The sequence below is a fragment of the Corvus kubaryi genome, unplaced genomic scaffold (assembly GCF_017639235.1).
Source record: "Corvus kubaryi isolate FWS band 111438036 unplaced genomic scaffold, C.kubaryi_AGA036_p1.0 37284, whole genome shotgun sequence".
NCBI classification, from domain to species: domain Eukaryota; kingdom Metazoa; phylum Chordata; class Aves; order Passeriformes; family Corvidae; genus Corvus; species Corvus kubaryi.
Genome location: NW_024581088.1, coordinates 5,683,992 through 5,696,611, shown reverse-complemented (window position 1 = coordinate 5,696,611; position 12,620 = coordinate 5,683,992). Strand labels below are relative to the sequence as shown.

At 54.6% G+C, this 12,620-nt stretch overlaps 3 protein-coding genes across 3 annotated transcripts; all 3 read right to left on the bottom strand.

The window, feature by feature from the left end:
* Window positions 1–3,564: 3,564 nt before the first annotated feature.
* LOC121663485 (C-C motif chemokine 5-like) lies at window positions 3,565–4,528 on the bottom strand. Its single transcript, XM_042025776.1, has 3 exons — window positions 4,374–4,528; window positions 4,030–4,138; window positions 3,565–3,879 (listed from the first exon to the last, which is right to left on the bottom strand). Exons 1-3 carry the CDS (start codon window positions 4,444–4,446, stop codon window positions 3,786–3,788), a joined length of 276 nt encoding a protein of 91 aa, XP_041881710.1. The 5' UTR covers window positions 4,447–4,528; the 3' UTR covers window positions 3,565–3,785.
* Window positions 4,529–9,298: 4,770 nt separating this feature from the next.
* LOC121663610 (C-C motif chemokine 5-like) lies at window positions 9,299–11,156 on the bottom strand. Its single transcript, XM_042026062.1, has 3 exons — window positions 10,345–11,156; window positions 9,881–9,998; window positions 9,299–9,532 (listed from the first exon to the last, which is right to left on the bottom strand). Exons 1-3 carry the CDS (start codon window positions 10,412–10,414, stop codon window positions 9,433–9,435), a joined length of 288 nt encoding a protein of 95 aa, XP_041881996.1. The 5' UTR covers window positions 10,415–11,156; the 3' UTR covers window positions 9,299–9,432.
* An 86-nt stretch (window positions 11,157–11,242) lies between these two features.
* LOC121663609 (C-C motif chemokine 4-like) lies at window positions 11,243–12,229 on the bottom strand. Its single transcript, XM_042026060.1, has 3 exons — window positions 12,062–12,229; window positions 11,766–11,880; window positions 11,243–11,634 (listed from the first exon to the last, which is right to left on the bottom strand). The coding sequence occupies exons 1-3, from the start codon at window positions 12,132–12,134 to the stop codon at window positions 11,529–11,531; spliced, it is 294 nt and encodes a 97-aa protein (XP_041881994.1). The 5' UTR covers window positions 12,135–12,229; the 3' UTR covers window positions 11,243–11,528.
* Between the last annotated feature and the right edge of the window lie 391 nt (window positions 12,230–12,620).

Below are 12,620 nucleotides of genomic sequence, written 5' to 3'. Positions count from 1 at the left end.
AAAGTGTGCTGGGAGATCACCAGGAGAGAGAGGGGAAATCTGTTCCTAGATTTCAGTGAGTGGAAGTTGACTCTCCGAAGCCCTGTTTTCTCCTTTTCTCTGAAAAACCACTTGCTCTAACCCCAAGGGCCTCTCCCTTCCCTCATGAAACCCTTGGATGGGGAACTGTGTAGATGGGAAGCTCCTCAGGATGCTCCTGAGCCATGGAAGGGGCAGCAAATGCTCTTCAATCCTTGGAGACAGCACATCATCTGCTGGGACCTATCTCTCAAAACCCCGTTCATTTTCACCTCTCCTGCATGATCCAGGGTTGACCTGACCCTGGAATTTGGGCACCACCACACATGTGGCTGACCCCTGAGTCATCCAGGTCTTGTCCTGCCCGTACTGCTGCTCTGGAGCCCATTTACCAGCAGCAGGATGAGTTCATATCTTGCAGAATCACACACAGAGCAAACTCCTTCCTCTTCCTCCTTGCAGACATCCCCGTGTCTGTGTTTTTCCTCTGCTTGTCCCCAAGGTCTGCTGCCTCTTGTGCCCAAGGTGTTTGCTGGAGGCTGTGTCCCTCCCAGAGCATCCCTGGCACTTGTGGCACAACCTCAGGAGTGTGCATGGAGCTCTAGCCTGGCACCTGTAATTTGTCATTGTCACCTGAGCTCCCAGCCTGCTGCTCCTGGTGATGGGGGCACAGTCCTGGTGTGGGGACAGCTGTCGTGAGCCCTTGGTTGCAAAGTCACTGTTTCTTCACTCAGCTCGATGGGCAAAAGCCAGGCTCGGATGCAAAACCTGGTTATATTTTGTTATTTCTGGTTCTCTGCACTGTCTGCACTCTTTCCCACCTTCCTGCAAGATGTTTTTGGGGGGTAGCAGGGTCAGCTCTTTGGAGAGGCCCTGGGCACACAGGAGAGCCCACCCTGGGGCTGCACTGAGGAGTTTAGCCCAGGGTAAAAAGCAGCTTTCACACCAAAAAGCACTCTGAATCAGGAGTGATGCCTCTCCTGAGAGGAGGAGGCTTTGTCATGCTGAATTACACCCAGCAGGGGAAAAAAACTGGCTCTTAAAAGGATGGGAAAGGGTTGATGGTTGTCATTACTCCTGGCTTGGTCCTAAAAGCAAAGCAAAGGTTTGACAGCGTGTCCTGCTGGGGCCTCCCATGCTGGGGAGTTCACAGGAGGAAAAATCAGGAGAAAAGCAGGAGAGAGGGTCCAGAGAGACAGCTTTGGCTGGGATTTGGGAGTGGAGGGATGCTGTGGGTGCTGGGATTCACAGATTGGGGGGGACAGAAGTGAGGGACCATTATGTAATTCTCCCTACAACGTGAGTCAGTGCCACATCCTGTGGTTGCACAGGAAAGGGATCCAAGCAGACCCCAGAATTAGTCTTGTCCCAGTGAATTCGAAAGAGAAATTCCAGAGAAAGAGGAAGTCCATAGACAGAGCCTGAAAATTTAAAGTAGTGCTATAAAAACCTTTCAGCTCAGCAGTGAGGTGGCCCAGGAAGCTCTGAGGGACTTAATCAGAGATGAGGATGTGGAAGAAACTGAAAGGAGGGAAATAAAGAAATAGAAACCCCTGATGATCCCAGAGGTGATTTGATGTGCTTGAGTACTGCAGGGATAGTGGCACATTCCTGCTGGGATGGGCACACACGGGGAAGGTGGAGAGTAAAAGGTTGGAATTACAAAATTAATTCAGCCCTGGGGAGCTGAAACAGCAAGAGGTCAGCTTAGGAAATGGGGCATGCACAACCAGACTCAGCTCTGCTCCTTCAGGGCCCAGGAAGAGGGGCTGGTAGAGATGGGAGTGCCCAAAAAAGATATTCTGGAGGAAATTGGGCAGAAGTGCTGTTATTCCCTGGTTCCAGACTGAAGGCTTGAGCTGAGCTGGTTTCACAGTGAGGCAGCTCACACCAAAACCCCACAACCACCAAAACCACCTCCAGGGAAACGAGTGAATCTGGTGCTTTTCCTGGGAATGAGAGCAGGCTGCTGGTGGCTGGACAGCCTTGGAGAGTGCTGGATTCCACAGCAGCGCTGCTTTTAGGGACACCTTGGAAAACAGGGCTCTCACAGGCCTATGTGACCCTTGTAAAGACAAGCCAGTTCACACTGGGAAGGAAATCTCAGCTCCAGTCTGGATGGCTCGTGGAATTTGCTGGTAGGACTGGTGTCTGTGGGAGCAGCGCTTGGTTTTTATCTTGGGTCAGAAACCTGCATGAGATCCTCACAGCTCCCCTGTGGAAAGCTGATTTCCCCTTTGTTGGTATTCCCAGGCAGTTTCCAGCCTGTCCTCACACCAGCAGTGCCCCCTGCACCTCCTTCCAACCTCTGATGCCTTCACATGGATCAGTCCCTCATTTTTCAACCCAAGCTTTTTGCATCGAACCCTTTTCATGCTGTTTAACATCAGCCTTGTGATGTGTGCCATGGGTCTTTCCCTGCCCCAGACATTCCCAGCTCACAGGATCCCAGACTGGAGTGGCTATTCCTGTTATCCCAGTCCCCATCAGCAGGATCCTACTCTGTACCACTGCCTCGGATCCTTTCTCCATCCCTCAAGGTCAGTAGAATCCTTTTGTGTGATTTCCTGGCCTGCTCCAGATTGATGATCCCATCTCGTTTTGCCTCATCAGCACATTTCCTCTGCCTTCCCCTGCTTTGTGTGCCAAGGTCATTAATGCAAATGTCAAGCAGGATATTTTTTGAGGCAGAAACCCAAGGAACTGTGTGGGTAACCCCCTCTCAGTGTGACACAGCCCCTTGCAGCTGAAGCAATTACCGTGCCCCTTTCAGGCAGCTCTTGACCAAATTCACTTTTCATATGCTGGTCACATCTTCTCTGCCTTTGCTCAAAATTTACTCTTTGGCCTTAATTCAAGTGCCTTCCTGAAGCCCAGATGAGTGAGGTCCACTGCATTTCCTTCACCACAAACATCTCTGAGCTTACAAGAGGCAGCTATGAGGTGTGGTATTTAAAATATGTCAGGATATTCAAACCCAAACAGTTTCCACTTTAGCAATGTGCCTGTTAACGAAGAGTTGGGTGGCACAGAAATTTGGGTTGGGGCACAGTGTCCTCATGTCTTGTGTCTGGGGATGGAGCTGCCCATGTCCTGGCTGGTGGTGTCACCAGTGGTGTGGGGCAATGGAGCTGGGGAAGGACCTGCTGCTCAATTTTATTATCATTTTTTAGATATTTGCTGATGGATCCAGCATGAGAATAATGTTGATAATACGCTGATGTTTTAATTGTTCTGATGTGTTGTTTTCCTTCATCAAGGACTTGAGGAGCTGCTGTGGGGGGGGGCAGAGTCTGATCCCAGATGGGCAAAGGATATTCCATCCCATGGAACATCATGCCCTGACTCTCCTGTGGCACCATGGTGCTTCCAGGACATTCCCTAAACAAAAGCCACCACTGGTGTTACCTGTGGGGACAGGCTGGGTGGCACCAGAGCTGGACCCAGGCTGGGGAACAGCAAACCCAGGGTGAAGGGAGGGCAAGGGGGTCCCTGTGGGTCTCTTCTCCCACCTTGGTGCAAGGAGGCATCAAAGCTGACTCTTCATGACCAGACACATTGATGTGATTGAAATGAACTTTATTTCAGTTTATTATTCTGACACAGTTTAAATAATTTTTGTGCTTAGAAAAAGAATATTTAGTTTAACTTAAATAAGTTAAATAAAATAATTTTCCCCGTCGAAGAAGGGGATGTCAAATCCTCTCTGGTGTGCCCGAGGCTGGAAGCCATGCAGGGCTGGGATTGTGGATGTCAGCAGGGAAGGCTCAGTTTTCCAGGCTCTGGAAGTGCTTCTGGAGCTCCTTCACCCATGGTGCCTGTGGATCTGCGCACAGCATCTTCTCCTTCTTGGTGACCACACTGCCGGAACAAAACCTGCCTTGAGGTGCTGGGCTGAGGCAGTGGCATCTGAGTCCCACCAGCAGCACCTCGAGTGTCCCATGAACGTCCCCAAGTGCCCCCTGGCACCCCTGGGCACTGCCCCGAGCGCTGGCAGTGCTGGGTACTCACATCACGCCTGGCTTGGTGCAGGAGCTGCTGGTGATGAAGACGGAGCTGACGAGGCGCCGAGGGATGGGCGTTCTATGGTATTTGAAGCAGCAGGTGCTGGGGACACCATCTGTGAGGGGACAGACACACGGCCCTGGTGACGCCTCAGCTGCAGCACAGCCTCTGCCCCCCACCAGGGATTTGCCATCTCGTGCCACCATCCCTGGCAGAACCCCCTCCAGGAGCCCCCCAGCTCCAAACCTGCAAACAGACCCCCCAACCCTCCCCACAGCCACCAGCGCCGCCCTGCCAGAGCTGGGACTCTCTGGCAGCTCCCAGGGAGGATGCAGTGATGCTGGACTCACCGAGGTGGCCCTCAGATGGAGAGCAGGTGGCCAGGAGGAGCAGAGTGGCCAGGGTGGCTGCCAGGACTTTCATGGTGCTGTGGGCTGAGGGCTCTGCGAGCGAAGCTGGAGCTGGAGCTGGGGAGGCTGCAGGACTCTGTGGCCCCTGGGGCCGTGCTCCCCTTTTATCCTCCTCGGAGGGCGGGTGCAGGGCTTCAAGGAAAGAAAGTGATGGCATCATACCAGGGAAATTGTGTCAGGATCACCCAGTTTCGCTGAGCTGGAGAAGGCGAGGAAACCGCAGAAGGGGAAGCGCCGGCCACGAGGCTGCAGCTTTCAGGGTGCTCTTTGGGTGCCTGGTGGTCCCAAACCATGGCAGGGCTCTGGAGCAGCTCTGGGGGTGGAATAGCCCAGCTCAGGTGCCCTGGCGTGGACACCCCCAGCCGCTGCTGCTGGCAGGACACCACTGCCAGGAGTCAGATCCCAACTTCTCCCCGGGTTTGCCACAAATGCCACTTCTTCACCCTGCTCCACCACAGGGATCCGGAGCGAGGAACCACTGCACACACATTCCTCTGCACTGGTAACCCCAACTCCTGCTTGGACAGCAGAGATCGTGAAGGGACAGGGTTGTGTTGAGCTGGAAGTCACCATGGGGCTCACATTTGTCCCTTTTTGCTGTGATGTGGTCAAAAGATCAATTTCCTCACTGGAAAGGTTGCAGAGACACGGGGTCCGTGCTCTGATCCAGGCCTGCAGCCTGCCCTGCTACCTTCCCTGTCCCTGGCTGAGTTTACACCTCTTTAAGGCTTTCAGTTTCGGCTGCAGCCTCTCAACGCTCAAATTGTTGCAATTAACTGCTTGCCCACTTCTTCCCAAGCAGGGTCATTTAATCCAATTTAATCTCTCCTGATTTAGCCCCAAAAAGCAAAGCTCCCTCTGTCAGGGACAGCAGAGAGAGGAGAGGATCCTGCTGGTGCCCACTGGGATCAGCTCACTGCAGATGAAACCTCCAGGAAAATGGAGAGTGAGTGAAAAAGGGCAGCATTTGCAATGCCAGAGGGTAATTCCCAAACACCCCCCTCTGCTGCACACCCAGACAGAGTGAGCTGCCAAAATCACTCCATACTCCTATTTTTTTTCTTTTTCCAGCCTTTCCCTGATGCTGCCACAGAGGGTTTGCAGTCACCATGCAAACCCCCAGCTTCCCCTGGCCTTCCTGCTGACCCTGCCTTGGGCATGACTAATTCCTGACTGATTCGAGGGAAAAGTCCAACTGCCCAAAGTGCTGAGCCATGGCAGTGCCTGTGCTCCCTTCCCCACTCACAGCAGCTGCCTCTTGGCCAGCAAACCTTCCCCAGCCACCAGGTCCTGCCATTCTCTGAGGTGGGAATGGCTGCAAATCATCTCCTGGAGTTGGTCAGGAGGAGCTGGGCAGTGCTAAGCTGGTCTTGGGGTGGTGGAGGAACAGGTCCAGCTGTTCCAGCTCTTTCTCCAACTCCCAATTTTCAGCTATTTCTGTTCCAGCCACTCTGTGCACGGGGCTGCAAAGGAATCAATGAGTCCTTTGGATTTAACGATAACCAGGCTCTCCATCAGAAAGGCTTGGAGAATTCACCTGCTGCTTGTGCCATGTCCCTGGGAACACAAAGGCAGAAGGAAGGGACTTGGCTCCTCGGGGGAATGCAGATCAGCACGAGTTTATTCTGGTTTTCTGCTCTGCTCATTGCAGAGGCACCCAGAGGTTTCTCTAAAACTCAAAGCACCCCCTTTGTGCAGAGGAATCCCAAGTTCAGGATGAGCCAGCAGAAGTTTTTTGTGCTTTCATGAACCTCTCTGCCTGTAAACCCCACATGTCCCACAGAGACATTCCCACACCTCTGCCCTCCAGCCACCCCTGGAATTCTGGCACCTCTCCTGCCCTTACCAGGGCCAGCTTTGCTCTGTGCATGGGGGAGAAGTAGGAGTGGGGACAGACAGGCTGATAGGGTGAAGGAAACCAGGAATTGCTGTCTGGCTCAACCACAGGAACAAGATCCTGAGCTATCCAAACCCTGGGATGGGTTTTTTTATGGAGAGGACAGCCCTGAGCCAGAGATGAGCTGGACTTGGGTGCTATTGCCTTGGTGGGAGCCCAAACAGAGGGAGAAGGGGCAGGATGGACAAGAGAGCAGCACTGGGGGACAAGAAATGCCAGGAGAGTGGTGAGGAACATCCCACAGCCAGAAAACCTTGGAAACTGAGATCGGGGCACTGTGAGGACTGCAGTTTCCAGAGGATGACAGAGGGTGACTTATCATCCGGCAGGAAGCACAGAGAATCTCACAATTAATAGATGCTTTCTGGTGGAAAAGGCAAAACCATTTCCTCTTTGCTGCAGAAGTGACTGGCCAAGCTTTCGGTTCTCCATTCAGCTGAGGACCGGATGGGACTTCTTACTGGATGCTGATGAAATATTTTCCATTATAACTGGAATCGAGGGTATTACGGTGAATTGCACAAAAGCACAAAGGCAGGGAGTTTGTGTTTAATTCTGTTTGAGGAATTAGATACAGGGAACTGATCTAAAGGGAGAGTAAAGAAATGGCTGGGTGGTTTTATTTCTCCTGCCGTGGAAGGCCTCATCTGTGAGCAGATGATGTTTGGATCCAGCAGACAAACACGAATTTGGGGAGGAGGAAAGGCAGGGAAAGAGAAACTTCGGCTTTACAAATGCAAATTTGAAGAACTAAAGAGAGAAAAAGCCCATTTTTGTTAGGGAGGGGAGTAAAGGGCCAAAGCTGCCACTTGTTTTTAGCTTGTCTGGTTACGGGCAAGTTCTCAACACCATCAAAATTTCGTGCACCAAGGAGAGAAAAGGGAAAAGGGAACAAATGAGGAAGGAAGAGGCAGGTGGGGCAGGTGCAGTCAAACAAAAAGGCCTCAAAGGTTCCCATAAATTCCTCCTGAGCCAGGCTGTGGCCACCTCACCACCAGGACAGACTCACATGGACTGGGAGAGGTTCCGCTGCTGAGCAAATGTGGCCCTGGTCTTGCATAATCTGATGATTGTGGCACTGCCTTGCATGAGAAACCCAAAGAAAAGGATGGAATTAAGTCTAAAACCCCCCTCACCCTCTGGGGCCATGCAGAGGGACCAACCCTGACTGAGGGGGAGCAACTGAGACAGTGTGGGGCTAGAGCAGACCCCAAATTTGCTCAGTCCCGGGGTGAGAAACCTGCCCTTTAGGGCTGCACATTCCCAAAAATAAATAAGAGGAGAATCACAGAATATTCTGAGTTGCAAGGCATCCACGAGGATCATCAAGTCCAACTGCTGCCTGTGAGGCAGGGGGATGCTCTGGGCACCTCTTGAGGAGAGGGACCCCACATTTTGCAGCACCAAAGGGATCACAGCAACCTCTGCCTTCCCCAAAACAGGAGCCCACAGCAGGAAGAAATGAAAGGCACTGGCAGCACTTTGATCCCGTGCAAGTGCAGAGAAAACCACTGGGGTTATGCAACCTCCCTCTGGGAAGTGACACTCATTGATAAAAATTATGCAAAGGGGTCCCGTGGCTCGAGGTTCTGAAGAAGGCACAGCCTCATGAGCTGCCTCTGACCCTCGTGTGTGTGGCTTTATGGCAGTAATTCTGCCTTCAAAGAGGAGATGGGTTTGTAATTCCAGTTCCCAAATGTTCTTTCCCTCTCCGAGGATCCTGAGGGAAGGCCCACAACCCAGGACAGGTTTCCTGTGGTCCTGCATCAAAGACAGAGTGAGTTTTGTGCCAGACTGAGAGGAAGAATGGCCAGGAAAAGACCAACCTCTCCCAGGCAGGAGGCTGCAGCACACCTGGCATTCCAGTAAATCCCAAAGGGATTAGTGGGGGATTATGCCCGGGAAAAGGGCAGTGATTTGGCACTGCAGCCACCCTCCTGCCATGCAGCACTGCCAAAGCCACAGGGACACTGAGCTGGTGGCCCTCAGCCCCACTCTTGGCAATCTTCCCTCTCCAGGTCGTGCCCTGCTGTCATCATCCTGCACCTCTGTGTGGGCTCCGGCTCTGAGTCACAGTGCTCGGGGTGAACGTGGCATTTGGAGTGAGATCCCCATCCCAAGATGTGTCACCTGGGGACACAGTTTGGTGCTGGGTTAATGGGTGGACTTGACCTTAAAGGTCTTTTCTTTAATGCTTCTATGATTTGGAGAACCAGTTCCTGCCCTGTCCTTCACACATCCCAATATTCTGCTGGATCCTTGGATTTCCAGCACCAAAGAGCAACAAGAAAAGTCTTGTTAACTCTCATTTTGACTGAGAATTGCAGTCACACAGCTCTAGGCAAGACCATTCTTTCCAATTCCAGACCAATTCCAGCTGCTGAAGAATCCTGTGGGGATCGTGGCAGATCAATTGGCCCAAGGTCATCGATTTGTACAAAAAATGCCCTAAATGGGGGCAGATAAATGGCAGCAAGTCTGGCAGTGTGAATAAAGGTATCTGTAGGAGTGAGGCCGTCAAAAAAGAGTCCCAGCTCATCAAAAAGATGATTCAAGTGAGTCACAAACAAACAGGCAAGTGGATAATTCAGCATTTCTCGGGAGAAACTGGCTGCCCGTGGCTTGGACGGGTGCCCTGTTTGGGTGACAAACCCGGGCCCAGGGAGTGGTGGGGAACAGAGGGACACCAGGCTGGGGCTGTCACCAGTGGTGTTCCCCAGGGACAGAGCCAGTCCAACCCCTAAACACCCTCAAACACCCCCAAAGGGAACCTCAGCTCCATCCCCATCCCATGGGCAGCTGCCCAGGGCATCCTCAACCCCACAGCTGGGCAGGGGCTGCTCCACCTTGGAGGGCAGCTGAGCCCTTTGGGTTTCCCTGTCCTGCCAGGGGCTCCTGGGCTGTTCCTGGGAATGCTGAGCCTGGATGTGACCCATTTTCTCCCCCAGGATTGACATCTCACTGCAGCTGCAGGTCAGCACGAGAGGGTTTATTGAGTCCACAAGGGAGGGGACGGAGCCAGCTCCATAAATTAATGAGTGACACAAGAAGGCACAGAGAATTATGGGGTACAAATAAATAGAGCTTTTGGGGAAGGCAGCTTCACTTGGAGGTGCTGTTTGGCTTCTTCTGCTTCCTCAGGTACTTCTGGAACCATTTCTCCTCTGGGTCCACACAGACCATCCCCCTCGGCATCGTCACGCTTTGGGGGGAAAGAATATCCAGAGTCAGCCTGGGAGTGGAGCATCCCACCAGGGATTCCTGCAGCATCCTGCCCCCCTCTTTTCCTGGAAGTGCTGACTCTTGGCCACCTCTGCAGTTTTGGCTTCCTCCCCATTTCCCCACTGACAGCAGAAACAGGGGGGGGTTGGGGCTGTTTGGGTTAAGCAGGTGAGTGTGAAGAGCCAGGTTAGGGCAGCCCCACCCTCAGCTCCCTTCCCAAGGGGTTTGGGGGACTCCCCAAAAGCAGAGCAGCTGCAGGGAAGGTGGGTGAGCGAGGTGAGGAGTGGGGTGGCAGGGAGGAAGGCTGGGTGGGACTGAGGTTACTCACAGAACAGCTTTGTGGGTGCAGGTGGGAGGCGTGTAGTGGTATTCCAGGATTTTGTCCTCAGGGATCCTCCCACGGGAGAACTTTTCCTTGGGGCAGCACATGACTTTGGAGCTGCGGACTGAGAGCAGGAGAGAGGATGTAGTGCTCTCCCACTCCTGGCACGAGGGGTGCTGCTCCTGCTCCCTGATCCCACATCTTGCAGCCCTGGTGGGGATGTTCCGCCCCGGGGTAGGAGCCCCCCGTTTCCCTGCCCGTAGATCTCCCCAGCTGGGCTTTTCTAGGGCTGAACCCAACCCTATTTTTGCTCATTTTCAACAAATCCAAGACAGCCCCATGCTGGGGCAGCTGGTGACACCCCACAACCCCATCAGGAGCTGAACTGTCCTCCCCCTCCCCAGCCCCAAATCCCATCAGAGGAGGAGCTGGGACAGCTCAGAGGGGAAAATCTCCGTGTTGATACTTACAGGACATCCCCGGCCTCCCAGCCCAGGCAGCTGCCAGCAGCAGGACGAGCAGGGCCAAGGAGATCTTCATGTCCCACCTGAGGCTCTGTCAGCACCAGCAGCTCTGACTCTGCTCCAGCCACCAAGAGCTCGCTGCCCTCCTGCCCGCACCCCTGGGTAATATATAACTCCTGCCAGGCTTTCCATGACAGCTCCGGGCCTTCCCCGTGGAAAGAACCGCTGGGATCTCTCCATGAAGGGCAAGTGGTGAAGGGAAATTCCTCCTCACAGCCCCTTTGGCCACTGTGACACCCGAGGGCTGCTGGAAAGTGTGGGAGCACTAGTGATGCTGGGGCTGAGTCTATTTTGGGTTGGGTTGTGGCCACCAGCAAACCACACAGGATGATGCTCACACTTACCAAAGTCCTGTGCGAGTTTCTGTGCAAGAATCACCCCTTTGCCGTTGGCTGCGAGGCCTCTTCTCGCAGTTTTGCTCTGGGGTGGGGTGGCTGGGTGGTGGCCGGGCTCGTCCCTGGGTGTTTCTCCATCACCCATTGCTGGCTGCTCATCGTGGTGGCTCTGCTGCTGTCACAGCGCCCATCACATTTCCTGGTGGCACCCTGGGGTTTTGGGCTGTCTCAGGCATCCCCGAGATCGCCCTCTGATAGAATTTGGGCCGTTAATTAGGATGGGGGGTGAGGAGCACAGGAAGGCCCCTCCTGCCGGGAGTGTTGTCCTTCTGGTGCTTCCCCAAAGCCCTCATGGACATGGTTTGGCCCCGTTCACCCCTGGATGTCCTCACAGAGGCCTGGCTGAGGCTCCAGCTCTTCCTGGCTCCTTGCTGATCCCAGCAGGTGGGCAGGAAAGCCGACAGCAGGATGTGCCCACTCCCGAGAGACTCGCACAGACAGATGTTTGTATGTGGGAATCACCTTTTATTCTGCTCAGTGTCTACAAATAACAGCTGTGGGGCTGCTCCCCCTGCACCCCCCGGCTGCTGCAGCCTCTCTGTGGACCACAGAGAGTCTGGACACTCCATCCTGGTGGGATGAGGGGTTGGGAGAGGCCCTTGGCGCCTTCAGGGAGGTGGTGAAGGTCATTGTGAGGGGGAGGATGTTCCTTGTGAGCTGCTCCATCCAGCAGTGTCCCCCATGCAAAGGGGTTGCCTCGGCGGTGTCCCCCATGGGGTGTCCCCGGCCACCCCGCTAGCTGGGGATGGAGAAGGAGCTGACTTGGAAGCTCTGCTGGTACCTCTTGACCCACGGCCTGCTGGCCTGGGTGCAGATCTCCTTCCCGTTCCTCACCCTGAAGCTGGGACACAGAGAAGCTGGGATCAGTGGGGACCCCAACACTGAGTTTCTGAGGGGCTCAGGGAATCAGGGTTGGACCCAAAGCAAGGCAAGGGGCCTGGCAGGACGCAGGGGTGGATTTGGGGTACTCACATCACAGCCTGGTGCGGGCACTCGGGGCTGGTGGGGTAACAGGCCACCACGTTGTCCCTCTTGATCCTTCTCATCTGGAAGTTGAAGCAGCACTTGTCCGGCATGGCTGGAGCTCCTGGGGGACAGCACAAGCCTGGCTTAGCCTGGACACCCCCACTCCCTCCTCAGCCCTCCTGCCATGGCAATGGCAGCTCTTTGGGGGGACCCCCCTGCGTGCCGTGGATGAAGCAAACCCGACCCCGCAGCCCTGGGTTTTGTCCCTGTCCCCCAGCCCCTGGGGTTGGGACAGTGCTTACTCTGAGCCAGGCTGTGCCAGCACAGCATGGAGAGGATGAGGAGGGCACAGACCACCCTGGGCACTGTCCTCATGCTGGGCTGTGGCAGTGGCAGAGCCGCCTGTGCCGGGGCCAGGCTGTCCCGGCTGCTTTTATGGGGGAGCTTCCCGCAGGGCCAGGGGGAGGGCCTGGTCCCCTGCCACGTCCCAAAGCACAGAGGGTAAGTGATACTCATCACCTCATCCCCTTCCCAGCCCTGGGAAAGAAAAAAATGTGCTCGAAGGCTGTGCTTCTGGCACCGACGGGCTTGGGATTTTTCCTGAGCTCCAGCTTCCAGCGTTAGGGCTGATGGACAGGCTGTTCCCAAAGTTTGGCTCTGCACCCTGATTGCCTGGGCAGGCTGTGTCCAGGCCACGTGGAAGGAGCCCCAGGGTGGGTGAGAGGGTTTGGGGATGTCCTTTGGATGGGACAAGGGACAGGCACAGCATTCTGCAGGGTCTCCCACGGTCCATGTCCCCCCCCCCCCCCGACCCGGCGGTTGGGGATCCGGGGGACCACCAGCCAAAAACCCCTTTGCCCG